The following is a 27,835-nucleotide window of genomic DNA, read 5'->3' as shown; positions in this document are numbered from 1 at the left end:
AATTCAGTCTCAGACAGTTTCTGGCTGTGTAACTCTGGGCGAGAGACACTTAACCTCAATCATGACATGGGGATAATAACTACTTTACAAAGTTGTTTTGAGGATCAAATGAGGTAATATTTATAAAACATGCTTAACACACACACATATATTACTAGATGCTATATAAATGCTTATTCCCTTTTCTTCTCTTCCTCTTTTCCCTTCCTGCTATGTTTTCAATTAAGTCATATTGACATAGCTTAAAAGAATTGACCACACAATCATGGTTTGAATGTATATAATTCTTTATACTCTATGAAGCAAAAGAATAATTATATATACATATATATATATTATATAATATATATATATATAACTACTGAATGGTGGATTGATTGTGTGACTCCATCAGACATATATCCCTTATCATCCCTTATCTTGTCTAAAGGCCATCCCCAATTACAGATGTTCCAGGAACATAGTTCAAAATCAATGATTTAGAGCTCCTTTTTGACTGTTCTCTTCAGTTTTTTTATTCATGAACCTCCTTGTCATTACCCAATCCATAGAAAACTCAGGATAAAGGGTAGTAATTCTAGATCCAGCCATTTTTCCAGTCACCACTCTGCTGATACTTAAAATCTTTAATCCTTCCCCTCCACTTCTTATAAGAGCAGCTAGCTCAGTATTGGATTTTTTTGGATCCTGTTCTTTCCTTTTTATCTGATCATTCAGAATGAAGAGGTGGAATGGGCTTAAGGGGATTTGCACAAATGGAAAGGTGGATGCCATTAAAACTCTCTCTTTCCCATATCCTGGCTTCCTTCCATCAATTTCTCCCCTGTTTAACACTTATCTCCTGGTTCCTTTCACCACAAAGTTCTTCTCTGTATATAACCCCAAGTTCAGGTACATCTTTTTTCCTGGGAAGAAGGCAGGTCTGTAGGACCAAGCGAATTATATATATATATATATATATATATATATATATATATATTATATATATATATATATATAACTACTGAATGGTGGATTGATTGTGTGACTCCATCAGACATATATCCCTTATCATCCCTTATCTTGTCTAAAGGCCATCCCCAATTACAGATGTTCCAGGAACATAGTTCAAAATCAATGATTTAGAGCTCCTTTTTGACTGTTCTCTTCAGTTTTTTTATTCATGAACCTCCTTGTCATTACCCAATCCATAGAAAACTCAGGATAAAGGGTAGTAATTCTAGATCCAGCCATTTTTCCAGTCACCACTCTGCTGATACTTAAAATCTTTAATCCTTCCCCTCCACTTCTTATAAGAGCAGCTAGCTCAGTATTGGATTTTTTTGGATCCTGTTCTTTCCTTTTTATCTGATCATTCAGAATGAAGAGGTGGAATGGGCTTAAGGGGATTTGCACAAATGGAAAGGTGGATGCCATTAAAACTCTCTCTTTCCCATATCCTGGCTTCCTTCCATCAATTTCTCCCCTGTTTAACACTTATCTCCTGGTTCCTTTCACCACAAAGTTCTTCTCTGTATATAACCCCAAGTTCAGGTACATCTTTTTTCCTGGGAAGAAGGCAGGTCTGTAGGACCAAGCGAATTATATATATATATATATATATATATATATATATATATATATATATTGTACTCTCCCAATAGAATGTAGGCTCACTGTGAATGGAATCTTTTGTTGTTTTTCCTTGTGTCCCTAAATCCCAGTACAATGACTTATATGTTGTAGACTTTTAATAAATGCTTTTAGATTGAATTGGATTGGATTGGACTGAATTGCACTGATTTGGATTGTGTTAGGAGAAAAAGAGGAAAAACAGAGCCAGAAATGATTTATGGTATTTCTTTGGCCATGTGCTGCTAAACTAGGCCATAGTCATAGCCAGGAGAAAAATTGTTGCTTACAGCTGGTTTTGACAACTCAGTGATATCCATAATATCACTGAATACTATTGTTTTAATTGATATTTATAACAGGCAAGAGAACAAACAAACAGGCCTTTCAACATGACTGCACTTTAATACAGGAAGAAATTTCTCCTTGATCTGCCTCTTAAAATCACCATATAGCACACACTACATAAGTGGAAAAAGTAGATAACATTAAGGAATTCAAAAGGAAATGATTATTCTATTATAGTCTCACCAAGAAATCCATCCTATACTATCCATCCATCCTTAGCTTTACTATGTTAAACCTCTAACCTTTCAAAAGACAATGAAGGGAAAGGATGCTTTTGTAAAATTGCTCACATGTTGTTATGCTATTTTGGGCCAATAAAGACTGGGTCATTCTGCTACAGCTGCAATAGTCAGAAAAAAAAGGATTGCTTCCTTCCTCCTCTTGGCTGTGGGTACCTTGGCTTTATATCCTGAATCACATTTTTTTAAACTCCCTAGGGTTCAGTGAAGAAGGAAGATGAGGACTGTTTTTGTTTTATTTTATTTTGTTTTTCAGAAAGATGAAGTCAATAGTATATATGCTACTGAAAATCTGAGACTATTTGTTTTTATTTTTGTAATTTTGGTACCTAGTGCTTGAATGAATAAATTTGAATGAATATATTCAAATATTTGAGTGAATAATAATAATAGCTAATATTTATATAGAGCTTTAAAATATCTCATTTTTGTCCTTATTAACAACCCTGGAAAGTATGTAACATTTTCCTCATTTTATATATGAAAAAATGAGGCAAACATCAGTTATATGATTTGCCCAGAATCATGAAATTGTCTGAGACTATATTTGAACTCAGGTCTTCCTAACTGTCCAGTGCTATCGATCTACCTATCGTGTCATGAAGTTGCCATAGATTTATCAATAAATGCAGATAGTGCATCAACTGGCTTAATCAGTTCTGATGTCATTCTATTCTGGATTGTTAGTCTGGCCATGGTAATCCTTAAATTTCTTCCATCTAGTGTTCCAACCATTCCTTCTAGACTTGGGTGAAAACCAATTCAGCCAAGTTTTCAGATAAGTGGGAAGCAACCCTAAGCAAACTGTACCTCCATGAATACATATTAGGAAGGATATGTCACCTCACCTTCCAAAATTCTTAAGGGTAGAATCCCCTGTATTATTTGAACTCTGCCCCCCAACCTCAGAAATTTCACTTAGCCAAATTCCCAAATAAGTAGTTTGAAACAGAACCTGCCCTCAGTCAAGTGTCCTTTATTAAGTGTCTGCTATGTGTATGAAAGCCCTAGGAATAAAAGGGGAAATTTTAAGTTTTCTCTCAAGGATTTCATACTCTAAGAGGCAGACAACTTGACAACAATTGTTTTTGCTTATACACAGGATGTATACAAGATTAATTAGGGTAGCCTTAAAAGGAAGATATAAAGATTAAGAAGGGCTTGGAAAGGATTCCTACAGAAGGTAGAACAGCTGAGATTTAAAGAAGGTCAGAGAGATGAGGAGGCAGAGATGTGAAAGAGGGGAATTACAGGCCTGGGGGACAGTCAGTGAAAATGTCTACAATTGGGAGATAAAGTGTTATGTTTGAGAAACAGCAAGAAGATTAGTATCAAAAGATCTCAGAGTCTGTTGATGGTAGTGAGGTATAACAAGACTAGAAATGGACCAGTTTATGAAGAACTTTGAATGCAAAATAGATTATTTCATATATAAATCTGGGGGCAGTAAGGAGTCAAAACATTGACTAGGGGATGATAGGATTTATGATACCTTCCCTTTAGGAAGGTGTTTGATAGGTGAGTTGAGATAAGATTAACAAGTAAGTTATTAGAATAGTCATGAGGTAATGATGACCTATACCAGACTGATTGCTCAATTCCAACTTTATAAATTTTATAAGATCTTACTTTTTCCAAGAGTATTCCCAATGGGATTATGTGGGTGATTTTTTTTTCTTTTTATATTTTCTTCTAGTATCCCTGTGCTCTGATACATGGTCATTTTTTTTAAAGTTTCACATACAGATGAGAAATATGTTTTTTTTTTGCAGTATCATTTTGTAGATTCCCTAAATCTTTTAGTTTTACTTTCTCAAGAAAATATTTTCCCCTCTGCTTATCTAAGAGATTATGTGACTTTCCTCTATTTGACTTATCTAAAATTAAGAAGAGAAATTTAAGTTTTCTGCCAGTATAATGTTTTGGCAGAAAGGCAGGAAAGAGATAAGATTTGGAGGGGAAGATGATAAATTAAGTTTAAATTTTAGATATCCTAAGCTTGTGATACTTATTACATATCTAGATAGAGCTATATAGAAAATACTTGAAATTACAAGAAGGGAACTTGGAAGAAAAGTCAGGATTCAATAAATAGGTTCATTAATTCAGATATAGTAATTCTTACATAATTGGTCACTCATTTAGTAAACATTTATTAAATGTCTACTGTGTGGTGAACACTACATTAGATCCCAGTTCAGAAATAATACTCTTAAAAATGATAGGTAAGGCCATAGGGATATATTAAATTATACATACTATAGTTCAGTAGATAGTTCATTTTTAACCTCCTTCCCATAACCAAAAATTTTTTTTCTATGAGTAATATTGAAATCAAAATGAGAAAAGATAATTTCTCTTCCATAATCAGGAAGGAATCTACTTATTTCTTCCTTCAACTCAGTACATATAACAGTACAGTTACTTCTTTTGTTTGCACTATAGCATATTGGAAAGTGTGCTAGTGTTAAATTCAAGATTTGGATTCAAATCCTGTCTTCAACATTTAAGTTGTTGTATGATCAGGGCTAGTTTTCAAAGCTTCTGTCTTTTCAATGTAAAATGAAGATAATAATACCTATTTCACAGGATTACATTGTAATTATGAGACTTAAATGAGATAATATATCTCAAGTAAATGTGCTGTAAACTTTAAACAAAATACCAATATTTTACATTATCATTTATTGATATTGAAGTTTCTTTCCAAAGAATTGTGTGTGTAATAGTATAATGATGCTATTTGTTAAAGATGAAACCAAGGTATAGAGGTATTAATTCTGGAGGAATTCAGAATAATATTTTTAACATCAATAATTCAAAGACCAATTAATAGTCCATCATAATTATTTGTCTGCCACCACTTTCTCAAATTGGCTAGACAGAAATGTGATGACAGACTCTATTTTTTTAAATCAACATCTCTCACAGATACTGCTTGAGTGTCCCCTAGTATATGAGCATTTAAACTAAAATCCTAAAAGAGGCATTTGATTATAAAGTCTATCCTCATTTTTGAGAAATCCTGGTTCTCAGTTTCAGTCTTCTTTTCAGCACTGGAGGGAACCCCACCATTGTGAAATACTCCTCTCTCTGCTAGGTACAGATGAGGCATTTTCAGAATGCAACGGTCAGGCAATGGTCAGAATCATCTCCCAATCTGATTGTAAATGCAGTTTTGGCCCATTTCATGAAGCCCTTTGAGGCAGTCATCAGTGCTTAGTGAGCTGCTACAAGCAACTCATTTCTCCTCTTGCTGAACCTGTTCCAAAGGGTCAAAATCCATCTCCCCTGTGACAGCAGTTTGGGGGAGAAGGGAGGCTAATGTAGCCTCTGGCAGAGTTTTCACCTTGAAGAACAAGTAATAGCCTTAGATGTTACTTGTAACCACAGAAAACTAAGCTACTTGCCTAAAAGGCTTGAAAGTCAATAACGTCAAACTTTTCATCAAATTTATTAAACTATTTTTCTATATATATATATATTTTTTCCTTTCAAATAGATGAGAGGAATAACTTGAGTAGCCATAGTTTCAAAGAGTCAGTGACTTTAGCATACTAAAAGGACTCATGCCCATGTGATTGGAGCAGCTGAAAGAGTGAGAATTCTATTTCAGCCCCATAATAACTCTACCGGAAGGAAAAGTAGTCTGTAGAGCTGGATGCAGAGGGAGTAAGTTGGAATAATTGGGTGAAACTGAGAAAGGTAATTTAGGTTGAAGAAGCGGGAAGAAGTAAAAAAGTTTCTCAGTGAGGTGTCAAATCATGACATGGTTTCCCAGGAGCAGTGCCCATGGCTACCTAGAGTAGATAAAATCATGGAAGCTATGATGTAGTAGGTGAATTCTTCCTCTAGAAAAAGAGCAAATACTCCCAACATTTTCTTTGGTTTCCTTAATTTTAATGACACCATGGAGTATGAAAAAGTGTCTTTCTTTCTTTGGAGTAAATCTAAAAACAGTGCATATCCTGAAATTCCTAGATTAAAAAAAATGTTGAATCAATCATTGCAGCATCCCTATAGACAGACATTGTAGAGGAGATGGTTATTAATAAATTGTGTTGATAGATTTCTGCCCCTCTTCATTGGATGACGCTCCCTTTATGTTTCATGAATATGTCTGTTTGCCTGGTAGAAAGAGGAGTAGCACAGGATGTAGAAATAAAGATGGATTGGAGTCAGGAGAAGCTTGGATCAGAACCTACCTATCATGCTTATTAGTTATGTGATACTGAATAAGTCACATAATCTTTGAACTTCAATTTTATCATCTGCAAAAGGGGATATGGAAGATACCCACCTAATAGTATTTGGGTAAAATAGTATTTTAAAGCCTTAGTAATTTATGTAAGCAAAATATAAACTCTTTTTAGCTTTTAAAGCCCCACACAACCCTACTCTATGTTTCCAGACTCATTGGACTTTGAATATTATTCCTCCTCCCATATTCTATAACACAGGAAAACTGACCTCTCTGTTCTTCCTACATGATACTGTATCTCTAAATTCCCAGCCTTTTCATGGGTCATCCTCAGTGACTGGAATGTATTTCCTCTTCATCTCCATCTTACAGAATCCACATATCCTTTCAAGATACAGTCAAAAATTATCTTCTATACAAAAGCATTCCTGATCCCAACTGCTAATGCCCTCCCTTTCAAATTACTGTGTAGTTAACAGTTTTGTATTTATTCCCATCATATTGTTCTGTATATACTTAACATATGTATTTGTTGTCTATCCCATTAGAATTCGAACTTTTTATCTGATAATTGTTTGATTCTTTGTATTTGTATCCCCAATGCCTAGCCCATATAAAAGTTCTTAATAAATGCTGATTAACTTTTGGGCTTCAAAGTGGTAAATAATTGTTAGCTGGTATTATAGGAAAAAACAAAAAGTCATGTTTGTTCATCACCAGCACACTGGGTCTCTTTGACTAAGAAGTAACATGTGGAATATACACTGAGAATTACATGTTTGGGGCTCTCATTTGTTATTTAATTTAGGAAAGGTGACTTAATGACTTTAGGCTTCTGCATCATCTAAAGTGGCTTAAAATATTCACATGAAAAGGGTTGCATATACTTGGTTTACCAAAGAAATTATTGTGGCTCTATGATTTCACAATTCTTGGAAGACAGAGAAAGATCTTGTTAATAAGATTATAGTTTTACAGACCATATTTTTTAGAGACCATAAAATCTATACTCATCATCTTACAATTGAGATCCAGAAAGGTGAAATGATTTGTCCAAGATCATACAGGTAGAAGATAACAGGGCTGTGGTTTGAATTCAAGTCATCTAACCTACAAATCCAGTATCCTTTCTATCATACAGTATTGCCCTCCCCCGGTGACCTACTGAAAGCTCAAAATATTTTATCAGCCAGTTTTGCATATACTAAAATAAAGGCCTGTGTTTCTCCTAGATAACATAAAATTTTTAGTTTCTTTATATCTGCCAATAACAACTGAGATTCTATCTGAAACCACTTCCTATTTAGGAAATGATCATTTCCAACTTGTCTATAGTCTATAAAATAATAAATAGATATTGTTAACAAACTTATTTGAGTTAATTAAGAATCTGTGGTTTAAATAATATGTCTATTCCCTTATATAAACAATAATAAACAGCTTGCAAACTCTATCCTATAAGAGACAGTAACTTTATATGGCTGATGCTATAGAGATGCATTTCTCTGTAATTAGTTAGGGTAGTAGAAATTCAAGAGACACCTCAATCATATAGAAGACTTTTTAGCTTAGTGAGATGTGCCAGAGCTTGTACTTTGCTGGCATAATGTTTGGAAAGCCAGAATCATCTCTAACCTACCCTGAGATTTTGGACTAATCCTTAATGGAGGACCTCTTGCTATATTCTTAATAAATTCTGGATTGCAATATAAGGTCTTGGTTTGAAATAGGTTTGAAGAGGCATTTTCAACAACAGTAGTCATGAATTCAATGTAATAGCTTCCATACTTAAATTATGAGGGTAAAAAAGTGAGGATGATTTGTATGTTGTTTTTAATTAGAAAATTAAGAAGGACAATGTGTCCTGGAAGTCTGCTAAAGGGGAGTAAAATGGCTTAAAGACCTTTTAAAAAGAGGAATAGCATTCCAGATCATCTGGGTCCCCTTTAAGCCTTGGCTGAGATGTACATGTACATTGACAACTTGTAACAGATGTATGATCATGAAGTTTTGAGCCAACCAATGCCTCTTTGAAGAGGAAAATGATTTTTACAAGGGACATTATGAGAGATACTAAAAAAATGGGGAAAATAATAACCCTTCATGTGTGATTTCACATATGTGGGAAATATTCATTCTGGCTAAAAGGCGAGTGCACTCAAGCCTGCCATTTCTGTATTGGTGTTCGTCAGTGAAAGCAGATCTACTCAGCCAAAGTTCAGTGCAGCCCATTACAACGGATGATGCTATAATAGGTTGCTGAGAAGGAAACTGCTGTAGGCTTGAACATGTCACACTCTTCAAGTAAATATGTCAATAAGAATTTATTAAATCTTTGTGCTTTCAGAGGGATTAGAAGCAAAGGGCCTCTCTCCTCCTCCCAAGAAGAGCAAAGCAAAGAAGTCAGAAAGTGTGAAAGAGTCTAATGAGGGTAGGTGGCATTTGTTCTTTCCCTAAAAATCCCCAGCCACTGTTTATTAAGGAAAAAAAATTGGATCCTTTTTCATTTTTTAAACTGACCAGGATATGCTCAATTTTTTAGGCAATTCTAGTGTCCCATGCATCCCTGCAGGAGCCTGTAGATAAATCAAAGATTATTATTTGTATATTACTTAATACCTTTTATTGTTTCCAAATTGCTTCCAGAACCCCCCCACCCCCCCACACACATGCACTCTTTTAATCCTCATTGTAAGGATAAACATCAGATAAAGATTTATTTGTTTCCCAGGGCTTTTTTTTTAAGTAAATGAAAAAAAAAAAAGAACCATGTTCCCAGTATGATGTATTTTCTCTTTCTGCAAAGTGGAAAATTGCAGGTTATCTTTGCAAGTAACATTGTCTGAAATTGTGTGATGGTTAAGGTCAAGATCAATGCGCATTGCCCAATGACTAAACTATTGGCTGATTGGGATAATTTGTTCTTCTCTTGAACATATTCCCAGAATCAAACTACTGCAATGGATGATAAAAATACTTCCTGCTGAACATTTTATTTTGTTTTGTATCGACTGTAGAGTCCATGTTTAGCTCTCTTCTGCAAAAAAAAAAAAAAAAAAAAAAAAGCAGCATTGAGTAGTAGAAAGTCTTGGATTGAACTTTAGAAGGTCTGAGTTCAAACATTGGCTTTGATACTATCTGTGCAGCCCTTCAGCTTATCTTTCCTTACTATGCCAAATGAGACACTAGGGTTAGACATCTTCTAAGGTCTCTTCTATCATATCTCTACCTTTTTGAATATCTAAGAATTCTCTTGGGTAACCAGGGTATTGTTTAGGGTTCCAGAAGAACTAACACTTATGAAACTTGTCCTAGCTGTGCTCTAGGAACATAATGAGGATTCTATGATTAACTTTCTAAAAATTGCTAGATATTAAGTGTTTTGGGGTAAGTAGGTGAGTACCGCTTTTGGAGTCAAGAAGATTTGAGTTCAAGTAAGACTTCAGAGACTTACTAACTGTGTGACCCTAGGCAAGTTATTTAACCCCTATTTCCTTCAGTTTCTAAAAGGCAGCTGTTTTTGAGAATGAAATAGCAATGTATTCTAATATCTTTGCCAAGAAAATTCCATGGACAAGAGTCCATTAAGAATTCATTCATTCATCCATTCATTTATTTATATATTCATTCAAGAAATATTTATTAATCATGAAGGGGGGGAGAAAAAGAAACTAGAAGCTTTATCTCCAAAATTTTGTATGTAGAGCAACAACTAAATCAAAATAGAAAGTATGTATATATATGTATATGTATATATGTAGTTTGAACAAGGTGTTAATAGGGTTTATATGATGTCACTTATGACCAAGAGGATCAGGAAAGATTCAATAAAGAAATGGTATTTCAACTGAACTTTGAAGGATAAAGATGATTTAAAGAGGTGGAGTTAGGATGAGAGGAGAATGCAGAAGAAATCATAGGATGGCTAGAATAGATGTCAGAGGAACTGTAATTCGCTCCCCTAATTGACAGATGAGGAAACTTCAGGAATCAGGGATGTTTCCCAACATTATCCAATATTCGAGTCATATAGAAAAACATAAACAAAGACCCAGAGAATATAGGATGTGTGTAAGGAAAGTAACTTTTCCACTTCAACTTGAGTAGAATATGGAAGAGAAAATAGTGTGAGAAGGCTGAAAAAGTAAGTACAGATAGATTGTGATTGGCCATGAATACAAGATTTAGGAGCCTGGACTTTTTTTTGATTGGCAATGGGGAACATTTAAAGGTTTGCAAGGTATTTATAATGTGATAAAAGCCATACATTAGGTAAATTTTTCTGATAGTATATAGGGTAAGTTGAAGGGAGGGAGATCAGAGAAAAAAGTATGAAGAAAATATCACTTTTCCGAGTTATCTTCCAATTCTGAGATTCTGTGACTGAGTAGTACGTCTGACTGAAACTGTGGGATCTTGGATGAATCACATCCTTTTGGAATCCTCGGTGACCTAATCTAAAAAGGGGTTATCAGCATTCCAGTTACAGAGACTTGTGAAGAAAGTGCTTTGTGATGAAAAAGCATTCTGCATGTGATGTGAGCCTTTTCTCTTGTGCTCTCTGCTGGTGAGGGTGAAACAGGTACAAACATTAAGCTGCCTTTCCCCTGGAGAGTTTCATCCTTCCCATCAAAGGTATCTCATCCTTCAAAGATTTGTTGTTGGTTTTTCTCCCCATCGAGAACTGCTCTTTTGCCCTTTAAGCTTGTCATGTTATGGGTGATACACTGAAGACTGTTTTCCTCATAACATGTTATTATCAAGGGAACTCCTGAAAGTTACTCTTTTCCCAAAATGAAATGTATCACTCTCCATCAAAATAAGTTACTTTTTTGAAACCTCTTGACAATGAGCCAGTGATGTGGCTCCACCTGCCCAACCCCAGTGTGGGAAGAGTCACCATGGTCCATAAAGATTAAGGAAATAATCCTTTCATTTTCTAAGGCAGTGCTGGGGACATCATTGTGTCAGTCACATCATAACTACATCTAAATGATGAGCATGTCCTTGGCACGCCATTATATGATATGAAGAGTAGATACATCTTCCTGAGTTTAATTCTGGCCTCTGACACTTAGTAGTTATGTGACACTGAGCAGATCATTTAACCTGGTTTGTCTCAGTTTCCTTATCTGTAAAAAGCTAGAGAAGGAAAATGGCAAATCACAAAGGTATCTTTGTCAAGAAAACTCTGAATAGGGTCATGAAGAGTTGGATACAACTAAAATGATTAAGCATCAACAAATTATTTTCTACAGTACAATAATATTCCATTACATTCCTGAACCAGTTTTTCTAACCATTTGACAATGATGGACATCTTAACAAAAATTTTAATTCTTTTCTACCTCAAAGAATACTATTATAAATATTTTGCTACATATAACATCTTTCTTTTTTATTCATTTAATCCAACTTTGAGATTGTAAGCTCTTGGAGAGTAGGGATTTTATCTTGTCTCTTTTTGTATTCCCAGTGCTTAATATGGTCCCTGATAAATAGTAAAGACTCTTGAATGCTTAATGATTGATTAATAGAATACTGGGTGACAAGGCCAAGACTCAGGAAGATAAAATAATTTTCTGAAGGTTTTTAGCATGTTTGTGACTGACCTCATATACAGTGCTTTGTCCAATAGCCACACTACCTCTTGGTTCTATAATTCACCATCCAGTCCTCTGCACACAGTAATGGAGCATTTTATGGACTAACAAATCATTTTTGCTCATAATAAGCAAAGTGGAATAGTGGAAAATGTCCCAGTAAACAAACGCAAATTTGAGGTTTAAATCCCCACTTTGATTCTAGCTATGTGGCCACATAACTTCTCTGTGTCTTAGTTTCTTTACCTATAAAACCAGGAAATTCCTTCTAGCCCTAGAATTCTAAGTAGTTAATACAAATATCATTTTCCTCATTTTACATAAAATAAAAATAGGACCCCTGAGGAATGCTCTGTTCCTTTTGAATTTGCTTGCTCTCCAACTAGCTGGACAAATAGATGCCACCAGAGACACTCACTACAGCCCAAGGAATCCCTTGCTTCACTTACAGATGTCCCACAACGCTGTCTATAAATCACTTTTTAGAAATAAAGTGTATCCTATCACATCTCCCTAATGAATTCCATTTTAAAGCTCAGAGAATTATTCCCACAAGGATGAAAATCTCCCAACAGTGTATTGTGGCCATCATTAGGCTGCACCGGTGCTTGATAGGAATCACAATTTAATAGTATACTTCTCTAGAGTAGCACTCTCCTGACACTAAGACAAATCAACATCTTTCTACCCCCAGCAAGACATCCTTCCTAAGCTCCTTTAGGAGTTGTTTTCTTTGGTGGATTTTTTACCTCCTTTTCCATTTGACCAATTTGACATTTTACAAAGTGTTTTTTTTTTTTCCCATTGTTTTGTGCTTCCTTTTCCAAGTTGACTACTTTTTCAAGATTCTCTTATATAATTCTCATTTGTTTTCCCATTGTTTCTTCTACTTCTTCTGTTTGATTTTAAAAATCCTTTTTGAGCTATTCAAGGAGGATTTTTTAGGTCTGGTACCATGAATTTGTATCAATTTTCTTTTTGAAGCTTTGCATGAGGGTGTTTTGATATTGTTGACCTCTTCTGATTTTTTTTTTAATCTTCCCTGTTGCCCTAGTAGCTTTCCATGGTTAAGGGGTTTTTCCCCGCTTATTTTCCTTCTTATTTCATTACTTTTAAAGTTGGTTTCTGCTCCTGGGATACAGAGGGTACTGGCCCAAGCTTCTCACACCAGGGACCAGGGAGCCGGTCACTGGATTTCTGGGTTGAGATTTTCGGAGGCCAATAGGCCTGACCTGCTGCCCAGGGGCTGAAGGTTTTACCACTGGCCACTTGTGCTGCTGGCCTCTTAAGCCAGAGATTCCAGGATCTTAGTTGCTGATCTATGCTGGGGCTAGGAGCCCCAGAATTCATTTTGAAGCATGATTTAAAGTTGCTTTGAGGGAAATTGGAGAGTAACTTTCTGCCTTTTTTCTGCATCTTCTTAAGCTCCTTTAGACCAGTAAAAATACTTTTGTGTTTAGAGATTTGTTCTCTGCATTTTAAAAGCCCCCAAATTTTGTTCCCTTTTTCCTTTTTAGCCTGGTTGTTCACCGAGTTTTGTTAGTGCTGAGCTACTTGGGGCCAATCCTCACTTCACACATGGTCAGCACCTGGGATTTTATTGGTGCAGGAAGTTCACTGTGGGAAATTCATTTGCCAGTGGAAATCAGTTCCTGCTCTGAAAGTTAAGAGTTTTTGAGAAGTACCTGATGCTCTGAGATATTAAATTACTTTGCCCAGCGTGTCATAGGATGTCACAGGCAGGACTTGAAGCATATGATCCTGACCCTTAGACCAGCTCTGTAGCAGGACCTTCATGCTACTGACCAGAGGGATCTACACTTTACCTTCACACTCTTGCTCTCCTGAAAATCCCTTAAATTTGAGGCTTCCCATGTTGTAGAATAAATTAGTTCCTTGCCAGATAAACTTGGACAGTTAAACACATAATGAATGCTTTTTGATTAATTGAATTTACTTATAACAAGGGGCTCCTATACACATGCTCACATACCTGCTTTGGGAATAGAAAGGGCTGATTAACAGCTAGCGATTGTAGCTGTCCGTATTCTGCAAATCACTCCAATATAGCATATGACAGATGGGGAAATCATCCCAGCTACACTGTTTATAGCACTCTCCTACTCCTCCAACCCCCACAGGACCTTATCCCTGCTTTGGCTTGCTCCAAACGTGGCTTCCTTCCATAGTACTCACAGCAGTGTCCACTGCTGTTAACTGGGAGACTTTTGCATGGGATCACACATTTTGAGCTAGAAAGGACTTTAGAGATCATCTAATTCAGTAACATCATTTTTACAAATGATGAAACAGAGCCAAAAGGCTTTAATCATTTGCAAGTAGATTGTAAATTCCTTAAAGGGGAGAGAAAAATTGTTTTGTTTTGCTTTACTTTGCCTTGCAAACCCAAAACTAACTCCATATCTAGCATTTAATAAAGGCTTGTTGAATTAAATTGTCCTGCCCCACACAGGCAGAAAGCAGCCAAGACAGATTTGAACCCCCACTTATCCTATCTTTGAATCCTAAATTCTTTCTGTCATACATTATGTGGGATGTGTGTGTGTATTTAATTTCAGCCCAGCTGTCAGATGCAGCCTGTTAGTCTTCCAAGGCTTGAGAGTAATTGGTTATTATTTACTAGGTAAAATTGATATGAATTTATAGTCATCTGAATTCCATATATGGTGTCTATCCCCAAACGCTGGAAGGGGAAAGTAAATAATATGACAGTGGAATGCTTATATGGTCACAGAGCAGAAATAGCCCGAGGTCTGTGAGTTTTAAGCTCCATAGTGGATTTTGCTGATATCAAAATAAGCAGGATCTCTATTGCAGAATGTTATCAGTTTGGCCCACAGAATTAGCTTTTCTTTATTCAATAACCAACTCTCTGGTGCTTAGGGCATTGGACCAAAGTTCAGAGTCATGAAATCTTATGATAAGGGGGAAAAAAATCGTGGATTCTTTAGGGAAAATAAGTTAAAATCAGATGTGTCTAGCATTTGTTTCTACTGTGCATGGCTTTGTATATGTGCCTTTCAAATGACCAAAATACTTTTATTAAACTCCAACTATATCCCAGGTAATATACTATGTAATCTTAATTATTTTATATTCAACTTGAATAAAATTCTGTATGCCAATTTCTAGAGCAGAATGATCATTTGGTTATTCTTTCTGATATTCAGATCTTTTTTGATAATCAGAAAAATTTAAGAGAGAAAATTTCCTGCCATTTAAAACATCTACATATCATAATCATATATATCTATCTATATCTATATAAATAAATCAAGATATTGTATAAATAACACTCCCTCTGTGTCTGTGCATCTATGTGTATGTGTGTTTCTGTAGTAGAAAGATACACAAAGATACACAGATACACAGAGAGGAAAGGAGGGAAGATGGGAGGGAGGGAGGGGAGGAGAGAGAGAGAAAAAGAGAGGAGTCAAAATTTAACTAATGATATGCTTTGGAAATATGGTCTTTTGGTACTGGATTTACTAATTAGAAAAGAGTTAATGAGTAAGGGTCAAAATGTATATTTTATTAATAAACCTTGGTTGAAAAATCTTGTGAAAATTTATAATAAGTTCTCCTACCTCAAAAAATAGAACACAATGCCTATAATTAAATCTCTTTTTCATCGGAAATCTTACAGTGCCTCTGACCCATCATTCTGAATATCATTTCTAATTTCACAGAAAGGAGATGGAAGAAATGAAGGAAGTTTGGTATAAATTTATCTGTTTTTCCTGTGAAAAAGCTTTCTTCTATGGCACGAGTATGCTTGTGCAGGGACATTTAGGCATTTGAGAATTGTAGTGAATCAAAGATTTTCTACAATAAATGAATGAATGACAATTATTAGGAATAAGAACAGTAGCTTATTAACACTTGCAAAAAACTTTTTTAGCTAAACTTCAATTTACTGGAGGTCATACTATTGTTTTGTAGAAAATACATGATTTTTTACAAGTTGTTTTTATTTTTCAGATATTCTGATTCTGTTTAATTCTTTTAAAATTAACTTTGCCTGTTTTTTTTTCAATACAGAAAACTTTTTAAAAAATAAGGTATCATCAATGCATATGGAAATATTTTATGTATATACTACCATTTCTGATTAGCAATGATAAATGTATGACATAAACACATAATTATAATTAAGATATAAATATTCAATTTACATGAAATGGCATTACTCAATTTTTCTTTTAAAAAGTTTTCTTTGTGAACCTACGATGTAGGACTGACTTATATCTATTAAAAATATTCCAACTCCATGACAAGCATCACAAGTATAATGATCATCCTAGAACTAACATGGGACAATTGTAATTTCCAAATCATTTGTGTCTTTCCTGTCAAACCTCATTTAGCCCACACTTGACTACCAGCCAAAGCCTTCAAAACTTTGTAATTAGAACTCAATAACATGATCTTTCAGCCAGTGATTTTGGAAGTTATGGTAAATGAATGTTGGGGTGCAAGTTTAATAGGTCCTTTTTTAATAGGCCTAATAATATAATCAGGGAAATGCTGAAGCTGTAGTTTAACTCGATTTTACTAGATTTTTCATTAAATTTCTCATGGGGTCCATGAACTTTTTGTGTTTTTAGTTTTTTATAATTATTTAAATAGTGTTTCTTTTATAATCCCAAATTCTTCATTTTATGAATATAAAAATATCATTCTCTGTTTATATCCTTTGATCCAGCAATACTACTATTAGATCTATGCCACAAAGATATTTTACTGTTCATGGTGATAAAGAATTGGAAATGGAAGGGATGTCTATGAAGTGAGGAATGGCTGAACATGTGGAACATAATTGCAATGGAATACTACGGTAGTATAAGAAATGACAAGCAGAATGATTTCAGAAAAATCTAGAAAGATATATATGAATTGAATCAGTGAAAAATGAGCAGAACCAGGAGAACATAGTAGATCGCAACTTTATTACTTTAAGATGATCAATTTCTGAATGATTTAACTATGTTCAGCAATACAACAATCCAAGACAATTGCAAAAGATACATGATGAAAAATGCTCTCTATCTCCAGAAATAGGTTCTGATAGAATCTAAATGCAGATGTGAAGCATATCATTTTTAACTTTATTTTTTCAAGAGTGTTTTTTTTTTGGTCAATGCCTAATATGATTACACATGTATAACCTGAATCAAACAGAGGAAGGAGGAGAAGTGAGGGAGAGAATTTGGAATTCAAAATTTTGAATGATAAAAATGATCTTTACATTTAATTGGGAAAATACAATACTATTCATAAATCAAAAAATATTCTATGGAGATAATAATAGATTTCACTAGACTGTCAAAGGGAAGAATGGCACAGAAAATTAAAAAGAAAAATCCTGAATCAGAGCTATCTAAAACCAGAATGAACTACCTCAAGAAATACTGGGCTTTCTCTTTTGGGGGGACTTTAAGCAAAGATTGTTGGAAATGTTATAGAGACTATTCTTATTCAGATATAAATTAAAATATATGTTTGCTAAGATCCCTTCTGAATCTGAAATTCTATGATTTGGAGATTATGCTTCTTCTGTCACATCATGTTTCAGTGAAAGATTATGGCAGTATGAAGCATACTAACCAATAACCTATGCAATCATAAATGATTAAGGAGTCCCACACTCCTCAGCAAGCAGAAAGAGCATTTGACTTGTCCATGGAAGTAGTTTTATCCTGTCCCTCCAGATATTAATGGTCTCTTGTATTATTTTAGAGAAAATACTTCCCTGGACAACTGGACCATTGCTGGAGTACACCAAATATTCTGGGAGGCAGAATTTTCTCCTATCATTTTCTCCATGTGTTAAACCATCAGGTAGCTTAGTGTTCTGTTACTGACTGGACAGAAGGGACATTCTATCTTTAAGAATGCCAGGCAGCAGTCCATGAATTATATTCATAAGCAGTTTCTTTAATTTAATTTTTTTGACAAGTGCAGTGAAGGGTAAAATCAGCCAGTCATAATTTTGACTCTGCCATCACTCAGATGTGCTTAGTGATTGACCAGCTTAAAGGAAAAAAGTCAGGTGTGAAGAAAAGAAGCTTTTTTCTTTGAGATAACAATGTCTTGTCTTATCCTTTGCATTTTGAAATGCTCAAAATCTCTAGCAAAAAAAAATATGTAAATAGCCACCCTGAGGATCAGAATTCACAGAAAGATAATTTCCCTCATTGAAATACTACACAGGATGGACCTGCTTTGGTGGCACTCTAAATTGGACCCCTAATTGAGACTGTACTGGAAATACCTGATAGAACCCAGAGTGTTTCCATTCTTAATACCTTTCTCTTAAGCTCTCATGGCATTTAAGTCTAATAGTAAGTTTCAGCATCAAGCAGACATTATCTGAGGTACATGATACAAATGGAAATTTGTATTCAGAAAACATGGACCCTTGTTGTAGGAGCCATTTCTGTGGTAACCTGCAAAAAAATATTTGGGAAAGATATGTATTAGTAAAGAGCCTCTCTAGAAATTGATACATTAGGTAGGTGACAGACTACATGGTATAATTTCAGAAATATAGAGAAGACCTTTCAATCATATCTCTTCCACCCAAATTCTATCCTTTATTAATTAATACTTATTTTTAATACCACACAAAGCTTTTTGTACTAAAAGTTTAGATTACATTTACAATACAAATATCCTCTAAAGAGGTAACACTATATTAATATGTTTTTGGATATAAAATAACTGGAATAAGATCCTTCCATTGATTTTTTTCCTTTTTGTTTGTTTTTTAATCTTTATTTTTATGGGGAGGAGGAACAAAGGAACACAAGAAGCTGAAATAAAAGAAAGTAGAGTGTGAAGAAGATAAGGGAAGGTGCAGGATAATGAGGCTGGATCAGCTAAAGAAGATCTTTTTTCCTCACAATTTTTCTAGTGGTTGACTGATCAGGGCAATTTTATATTTCTCCTTCATGGCCTCACATCATTTCAGAATAAAACCACACTTCAAACCACAGAGTGTAAAAAGAGAGAATTCTCATGTTCCTCATAGTATTGATAAGGAGGCTAATATCCAGAAGAGGACAATCAGAATAGGGGAGGTCCATAAGTATTAGTTCAAGAAACTATTTAGCTTAGAGAATGGAAAATTCAGAGGGTGAGGAGGGAGGAGAAGAAAGGAACCTGCTGTCTGCTTTTAGGTATTGGAAGGATAATTATGTGGAAGAGCCATTAGCCCCAGAAGGTCAGGTGGGGAGGAGAGGCTGGTCTGGGAAGTCATAAAGCATACTGAGTGGAGCCCCTGGACAATGGATTCACTTTCTGATTGCCATAAAGAAGCTAGATATGCTCCCATTTATTTAAAAAGGAAGTAAATATTTATTAAATTCCTACTACGTGCCAGTCATTGTGCATTTTGCTAATTCTATCTCACTTGATCCTTGCAACAACCCTGCAAGGTAGCTGCTATTATGATCTCCACTTTACAGTTGAAGTAAAGGAAATGGGTAGAGATTAAGTAACTGCCAGTTAGTGTTTACAGCCTAATTTGAGCTCACATCTTCCTCATGCTAAACCCAATCCACCTTGCCATCTAGCCCACTTTTTTTTTGGTTTTATAGCATAATCTTTGTTTCTGGACAGAAATAGTTTTAAAGCATTTGCCATATGTTATTACTTGCAGAGATGGCATTTACGGGGTCGTAGATTTAGATTTGAATTTTTCAGAAGCAAAAAGGTTTTTTTTTTAAATGTTCCTTTTTTGACTAGTCTTTGATTTGCAATATGCTCACAGTTTTTGCTATTTTATTTCAAAATTTTAGTTTTACATTATAACAAAGCCATGAATTTTTAAGAATTTAAAATCAACTCCATATACCAGAATTACTCAGATATTCTCCATAGTTTCTAAGCATCTTTCCAAAGTACATCTGTTTTCTCCTAACTTTTGTCATACATGGCACATTAAGTGTCAGTTCTAGAAAATAATCTTATCTCTAGAGATATTATTGCTTGAAAAATATTATACTGAGAGAGCTTGCTACTGTATTCCCATTAGGCAAAACCTCTGTTAGGGCCACTAGAATTATCTTTCCCAACTCCATCCTTGGAAATCCCCACTGACTACAAATAATCTTTGTTGTTGCTGGCATTAAGGTATGCTTATTCTCTGAACCAAAGCAACAACAGCAACAACAACTATAAAAATGGCATGGTATAAAAACTGGAGAGGTCAGAGAAAGGTGGTATAGAAACATATCAAAGTTTTTCTTACTATACAATCACTGGGCTGAAATGTTGAACCCTGAAGAAGATGGGTGTATATTCAGTACTTCATTCAAAAATGCAAAGAAAAAAAATTGGGGTTGCTTACATCAGCCTGGAGAGTGAAATAGCCCAAGAAAAATCACCTGTCCAAAGGTCTGGTTTTTTTTCTTTCAGACCACTGCTGTGATACTGCTTGGTCATTGCTACCATATTATACAAAATGATTTTTTTAAATTGATTTTTTAAAATTTCATTTAAAGTTGAAACTCTAAGTGTTTATAGTTTTAGTTTAGTTTAGATATAGTTTATAGTTAGAACAATTTTTATTGTCTTGGAGGTGACCTAGACCTATGAAATTATTGGCATGAGAAATTTCAGGATGTTGAAATTTCAGTCACCAAAAGATATCAGCAAACCATCTGGAACAATATCACATGGGTGTTAAGGAAGAATAATGCACATTTATGTCGTGCTTTAAGACTTACAACATGAGATATGTGTGTGCATGTGTGTGTATCATTCAGTCCTTAAAACAATGGTACCTACCCTCCAAAAAAAGATACTATTATTAACTTCCTTGTAGAAAATAGCAAACAGGTTGAAAAAAAGTTAGGAAACCAGCTTAAGGTCCCACAGCTCAGTAATTATGTGAGGTAGGATTTGAACTCAGTTCCTTCCAATTCTAGGTCTAACACTCTATCTACTATTCTACCTAATTGCCAAGCTGAGCTACCTTCTATTGTTTAGGCTCTACCAAGGCATAACCATCATAGAAGCCTATTAGTAGGGTTGGGGCTGAGAACTTGTCAGTCAGATTGCTCAAAGTATAGCCATTCAAAAATCAATCATTATTCAAAGGGGCTTTTTAAGTAGTCTATTAATTATTCAAGCAGTGAGTATCACTTATGCAGCAAGTGAGGGCTCATCCTCAGTCACAACTCCACAAAGAGCAGATATATAGATATATTTTAAATATGTAATATATAGTATGTGTATAATATATACATAAAAATACACACACATATATATACTATGCATGTAGTATATTGTGTGTACTATAGCATATAAAATATACTATTCATGTATATATACACATTATGCATGTAGTACATTGAATATGTATACTATATGTAATTAATATATGCTATACGTGTATATATACTTTATGCATCTAGTATATTGAATATGTATACTATGTGTATATATAATATATACTAAACATGTAAATATAATGTTTGCACATTTTAGATATTATATTGTATATAGATGTACATATATATTCATATATATGCATACATATTGTGTTTGTTATTCAATCATTTTAGTCGTATTTTTGTGACTATTTGTGACCCCATTTAGGATTTTCTTGACAAAGATACTAGAGTTGTGTCTAATTTCCTTCTCCTGCTGATTTTTCAGATGAGGAAACTGAGGCACACAGCGTTAAGTGACTTGCCCAGATTACAGAACTAATAAGTGTTTGAGGCCAAATTTTAACTTGGGAAGATGAGACTTTCTGACTCCAGGCCCTGCTCTCTATCTACTGTATCACCTAGTTGCCCAGCCCTAGTAGACATCCAGACTTCTGAGTGCCAGGAGAGCCACTGCCGAGGCACCTGCCACTCACCCAGGAGAGCGAGAGGCTCTTGCTTTAAAGAGCCTGGCAGATGAGCATTTCTCTTTGAGGGAGGCTGACTAAATCTTTAACCCCCGACTTTGGCCATCTGTACACACATGCAGTGGGTACTAGGGGATACAGTGGAGAGAGTGCTAGATTCAAGAAAGGGGCTCACCTTCCTGAGTTCAAATCTGTCCTCAGACACTTGCAGCTGGACAAGTCACTTAAGCCTGTCTGCCTCAGCTTCCTCACCTGTAAAATGAGCAGAAGGGGAATGGCAAACCAGTCAGTATCTCCGCCAAAACAACGACGACAACAAACCCAACTGGGGCCATTAAGAGTCAGACACAAATGAAAATGACTCAAGAACCAACTACATTGAAGATTTAGGAAAGCATACTGAGGCTGTCTCTATACACATACCTCTAGACACTTATCCCTTAAAACCACACTGCTGCTGCCCCAGCACAAAAGGCAGAGATGGTGGGGGAGAGCTGCAACTGATGGGGTTAATGGGAAGTTAGGGTCAGTCTGGTCCTGTCCCACATGAACCAGGTTCCTCCCGGCCAGTGAGGGGCAGTGGGTCCGGCTGACTAAATGCCCTGGGTGCAAGCAGAGAGTGGGGGCTGGGGGTACGGGCTCTGAGAAGAAAGAAGTTCCATGTGGTAGTTTCCCTTAGCCCTTAAATCTCTTCCTGATCCTAGAATGAGCACTTTGTAAAGTGAAATGAACTTCTCAGGCCACTCAAAAGCCTGTTATTTCACAGTTAGGGGAGCCCAGCAGGGCCTTGGGAACAGATAAATACCATTACTGGTAGGCAAAGGTGGTACTGGGCTAGCATTTTTGGGTGGGAAGTAGGATTATCTTTGTTAGTGGGTTGATAAATCTGTTCTCAACCTTTGACAGAAATGGCTTGCACCAGAAGGGAGGAACCTTGATATGACTGGGGAAAATACTTTCTCTTGGGGTCCAAAGACCTGTGTCTGAATCCACGTTCTGGTCACATGGGACTAGATCTAGATGAAGCTTTCTGTGCCTCGCCCCCCACGGTGGGTTTTTGTCAGTATGTAAATCTCGAAACCTTAAAAATTGGGGACAGAGAGAAGACTCCAAACCCAGTTAGACTCCAGGTGTAGGAAGGGCAAAACTGCATTGTGAGGCTCCCCTGGGCAGCTAGGTGGTGATTCAGTGAATAGAGCAACAGGCCTGGAATCGGAAAGACTTGTTTTCAAATCTTTTTTTAGACAAACACTAGCTGTGTTACTTAACCTTTGTCTGCCTCCAATTCCTTAACCATAAAGTAGAAATGATAATTGCACCTGCCCCTTACTACCCAGGGTTGTTGTAAGGATCAAATGTGATATTTGGAAAATACCTTAGACAGTTCCTGGCATAAAATAGGTACTTAATAAATGCTCATTTTTCTGCCTCCATGATTTTCCTTTACGTGCCTATTTGAGGTAGGGTACTGGGGAAAAAAGATAGGGGGAAGGGATAACTGTGGTATCTCTATCCCCTTATGTCTGGCATCCTGGGTGCAATAACCATGTTACCTGATAGATCTCTTGTTTTTTGTTTTTGTTTCTAAGCTCCTAGGCATTGCCCCAGGGATAGGCCTCAGAAGTAAAATTGTCACTTCAGTTGGTTCTTCAAAATAACCTATTAACTGAAATTTACAGAAGAACATGCTTCTTACACAGAAGTAAATGTACTATGCATGAGTAGTGACATTTGAGATATATATATATATATATTTATGTGTACATATACATATATATATCAAAAAGATTGTTATAGGTATAGATATATGAAAAATGTATCAGGCTATAGCACATAAATTCCATAAACAGAAGGATTTAAAAAATTTACATTTTGAAGAAGGATTTAGGATTTAGTCAAAGAATTTTTTTGTAAAATAGAATAGGAGGGTAAGCAGTTAACATTGAAAATGTAATTTCCAAATGAAAGAACTTTAGAATTGGAAGCTGCCTCAAAGATTATTTAGCATGATAACCTCGCTTTACAAAGGAGGAACCTAAAGTCCAGGAAGAGTTTAATTGATTCCTGAGGTCCTGCAACTAGTAAAGTGTCAGAACCAGGACAGAGTGTATTTTTAAGATTACATCTTACAACATTTTTTTGTTTATTTGCCTTGTACTTTATAAAAATTCTTTCAAAGTTACTCATCTGGTTTATAACTATTTTTATTTTTTTAATTTTATTGACAACTTTTGTTTTTACATGACAAACACTTCTAGATCATCTCCTTTCCTTGAGAGTTCTTTTATAACTAAGTAAAGCAATTATGCAAATTTAACCACAAAATGATTTTATATGAAAGTGTATGTTACAATCTATATTTGTAGCACCCTGTTTATTTTAAAGTGTTTTTAATTAACAGAAAAAGATTTTTTCTTCCTCCTACTCTCTAAAAAAGAGAAAAAGAAAGAAAAAATAGAAAAACATTCCTTGTAACAAATATGTATAGTCAAGGAAAACAAATTCCCAAAGGCAATATATACACACAGACATAGATACACAGGTGCACATACTTACATACATGTATGTGTATTGTTATGAATCTGTATTATATATTAATATACTTAGAGATATACATATGTGTATAAAAATATATGTGTATATACATGTACATGCACACATCAGTCATTTACTAAATTGCTACTGTATGCTATAGACATGGTCCTAGGTGTTAGGCATCCAAGACAGAAATTCTTCCTACAAGGAGTTTATATTCTCTCTAGCCTTCCTAGCATAAAAAGAAATAAAGTTATTCTGGTATGACTTTTTTGAAGTCAAGTTCTTCTCTTTGTGAGGAATGTTTCCTTTTCTAAGTGTTCACTAGCCTAACTTTTAATTATAATCCAGAATTCTTCCAAGAATTAAAATCAAGCTCACTCCCTAGAATTTGTAGACTATAGCCTATGATCAGCTAACCCCTATTTTGAAAATCATGATATGTGCCCTTTTCACTGTAAGTTACTGTTGAAAGCTCTTGAATTTATCAAGAACCCCTATGTATTTTCTTATTATCACTCTCTTTTCATGGCTACCAACTTTTAGCAATTTTTATTCTCCAATTCAAAGATCATTCTTCTTGGTAAAGATAACATAGGCAAAAAAAAATTTTAAAACTTCTATTTTCTTACATCATGCTTTTCATTATCCTTTCTACCCAAAGTTCCAGTTCTAAGCTTCCTCTAAGCCCCCCTTCCTAAAATAGATTAAATAAAAGAAAACAGAAAAAGGTAATTTTGTTGTTTTTGGTTTTCCTTATCAACCCCTACCACTTTAGCATGCCAGACCTTACTCATAAATGTAAAAGATCATGACACATTTTCATATTTATTCTTTATTATCTGCTCTTGCTTTTAGTGATTATATGTGTCCATATACATATATGTACATATGTGTATATACATACATTGCTTTTTAAAAAAAATTAAGTTGGTGTTTTCTGTGCTTTCACATGAGACACTTTAAATGCCTCTCTCTCTTTTCCCCAAAGATTGATGTGAGATTATTTGTGACTTTTCTCTTCTCAATCTAGTAATTCTAAGATAGAGAGGTCATTTTCTCCTAAAGTTCTCATTATTTAAATCTATTCTGAATGTTTAGCTCTTACTCATTGTTGATTTGTCTCCAGAAAACAATTTCCCTTTGTTGATTTCTCTACCTCTGAAAGATGAAATTATCATCAAGGCAAGTCAGAAATGATTATCTGCTCTACCTTTGGCAGAGAAAGATCTCCAGCAGATGCCCAGATAATTGAAGTTCCCCATTGACAACTGTATCATTGCTCTCTGCCAGCCTTATGTTCTTTCCCCAAACTCCTCCTTTATTTCTTATTTTTGTACAGAGATTCTAAAGTATATTATCACTTTAATAGATTTTTTCTATTTCTACCTCTGCTGATTTTCGCTTAAATAACACACTTCTATGCTGCTTCTGTTTTTTTAAAAAATATATTTTCACATGACTATGCATTCTTAATGAATAACACAACTCTCCAGACTCACCACTATCACCTTCTCCAACTGTTCACCTCTCCTGTTTCTTTTGATAAATCTCTCTGAATATACCTAGGCTGATCCCAGGATGATAAATGTATTATATTTACATTTATTTATATTTTATTTATTTATTAATATTAAATATTTACTTATTTTATATTTCTATTTATTTTTACATTTATATTTACATAATATACTTGAAATTGTTTCAACTTGATGTGATGTGGTAGGGAATATGTTACATGGACATAGTCTTTAGGAATTTAGGATTGACATTACTACTTATTGGACATTTTTTGTGTCTCAAAATTATTATGTACAAAACAGAACTTATCTTTTTCTATCAAATTTACACCTCTTCAGAGAATACTGCTATATTAGCATTTACATAGGCTTTCAACTTTATTATTATTTTTAACTCTTCACCCTCACATCATATATCTAGTCAATTATCAAATATTTTTGCTTGTCTCTCCACAATAATATATTCCCTTCTTTCCACTTGCCTAGCCACTTCTTCAAATCTTATCCTCATTCCTATTGGTTTCTCTAACTCACATCTCCAATATATTAACAGTAAAAGCCAAAGTGATTTTCCTGATGCACAAGTCTGAACAGGTTCCTGACCAAGATGACTCTCCAGTGGTACTTGTTACCTTTAGTATTTAATTTAACTTCCTCTGTTTAACATTTGAAGGTCTTCACAGCATAACACCCCACCACTACCACCTTTCAGATTACCTTGCACATTGCACCTTCTCATGTATACTAAAATATTAGCCAAATTACCTTTTCTCATATGCAATATTCCATATCCCAACTCGATGCCTTTGTACAAAATGACTACTAAATTTGGAATTCATATCCTTCTCATTTCCATCTATTGGACTCCTTGTTTTCCTTCAAGATTTAGCTCAAGAGTCACCTTTTACATGTCTCCTTTCCTGATTGTCTAGATGCTAGAAACTGTCCTCCGAAGATTGTTATCTGTTTATTTTGGGAATATTCTTAATATCCTTCTACTTATATCTCTTGTCTTCCCTGACAAAATATAACCCCCTCAAGGTCAAATATTGTTTTGCTTTTGTCTTTGTATTTCCATCACTTAGAAGAGTACTTAATCAAATGCTGTTGATTGATCAATTCATGCTGAAACAACAGGTAATGACTAAAGTATAGCAACCGTATCATCATCACCATCAAAAATAATTTATGTTCATTATGCCTTCCACACCCACCCCTGGAACAGTATGGAGCCAGGGACAAGATCGGCAATGATTTTCACAGGCATTACAAACATAAGAAGGACCAATTGATTATAGAAATATAAGGGAGTATCAGCAGACTATAAGAAATGATAAATATGAGGAATTTAGCAAAACATGAATAAATAAATGGATGTATGAGTGGGTGTGTGCATGCATGAATAAATAGCCAATGTGTTGAATAAATTCAAAAAACAGACTAAATCATTAGATAAAATCTAATAAAATGAAATGAATAGAATAAATGTAATATCTGGAGCTAAATAAAATCATTCTCACAAGTCCAGAACTTGTAAATGTAGCTAAAGAGGATGTGGAAGTTTTAATAAACTGTAAGGTTAATATAAGTCACTTTTAGCCCTGATTAAGAGAAGTATAGTAGCCAGGAATAGTGAAATACTAGCTACACTGTTCTCACAATGTTATAACACAATGTTAAGTTGAGGGAACTACATTTTAGAAAGAATATCAACAAAATGGAAAGTGTCCAAAGGAAGGCACGCAGATTGATGAAAGATAAAATTTAAACCACTAGTGAAAAGAACTAGAGATGTTTAACCTAGAGAAGAGTGAGGGGGACATCTTACCTATTTTTAAGTATTTGAAGAGCTGTCATTTGGAATTAATGAATGAAAATTATTAAACTCTATA

The 27,835-nt window shown here is 34.9% G+C and overlaps 1 protein-coding gene across 3 annotated transcripts in view; it reads left to right on the top strand.

Annotated features, from left to right (window-relative positions):
• The window catches only part of MACROD2 (mono-ADP ribosylhydrolase 2), a 2,209,416-nt gene that overhangs the window by 1,999,177 nt on the left and 182,404 nt on the right, over positions 1-27,835 (top strand). For 2 of the 3 annotated variants that reach the window (XM_051975903.1, XM_051975901.1), the window contains exon 10: positions 8,747-8,830. The exons of the other annotated variant lie outside the window; for it this stretch is intronic. In XM_051975903.1, coding sequence (XP_051831863.1) covers positions 8,747-8,830 — 84 coding nt within the window. The remainder of the gene's footprint in view (positions 1-8,746; positions 8,831-27,835) is intronic. 3 annotated transcript variants of the gene reach the window in all.

Source organism: Antechinus flavipes, chromosome 2, assembly GCF_016432865.1.
Source record: "Antechinus flavipes isolate AdamAnt ecotype Samford, QLD, Australia chromosome 2, AdamAnt_v2, whole genome shotgun sequence".
NCBI lineage: Eukaryota > Metazoa > Chordata > Mammalia > Dasyuromorphia > Dasyuridae > Antechinus > Antechinus flavipes.
This window is presented reverse-complemented; position numbering and strand designations above follow the sequence as displayed.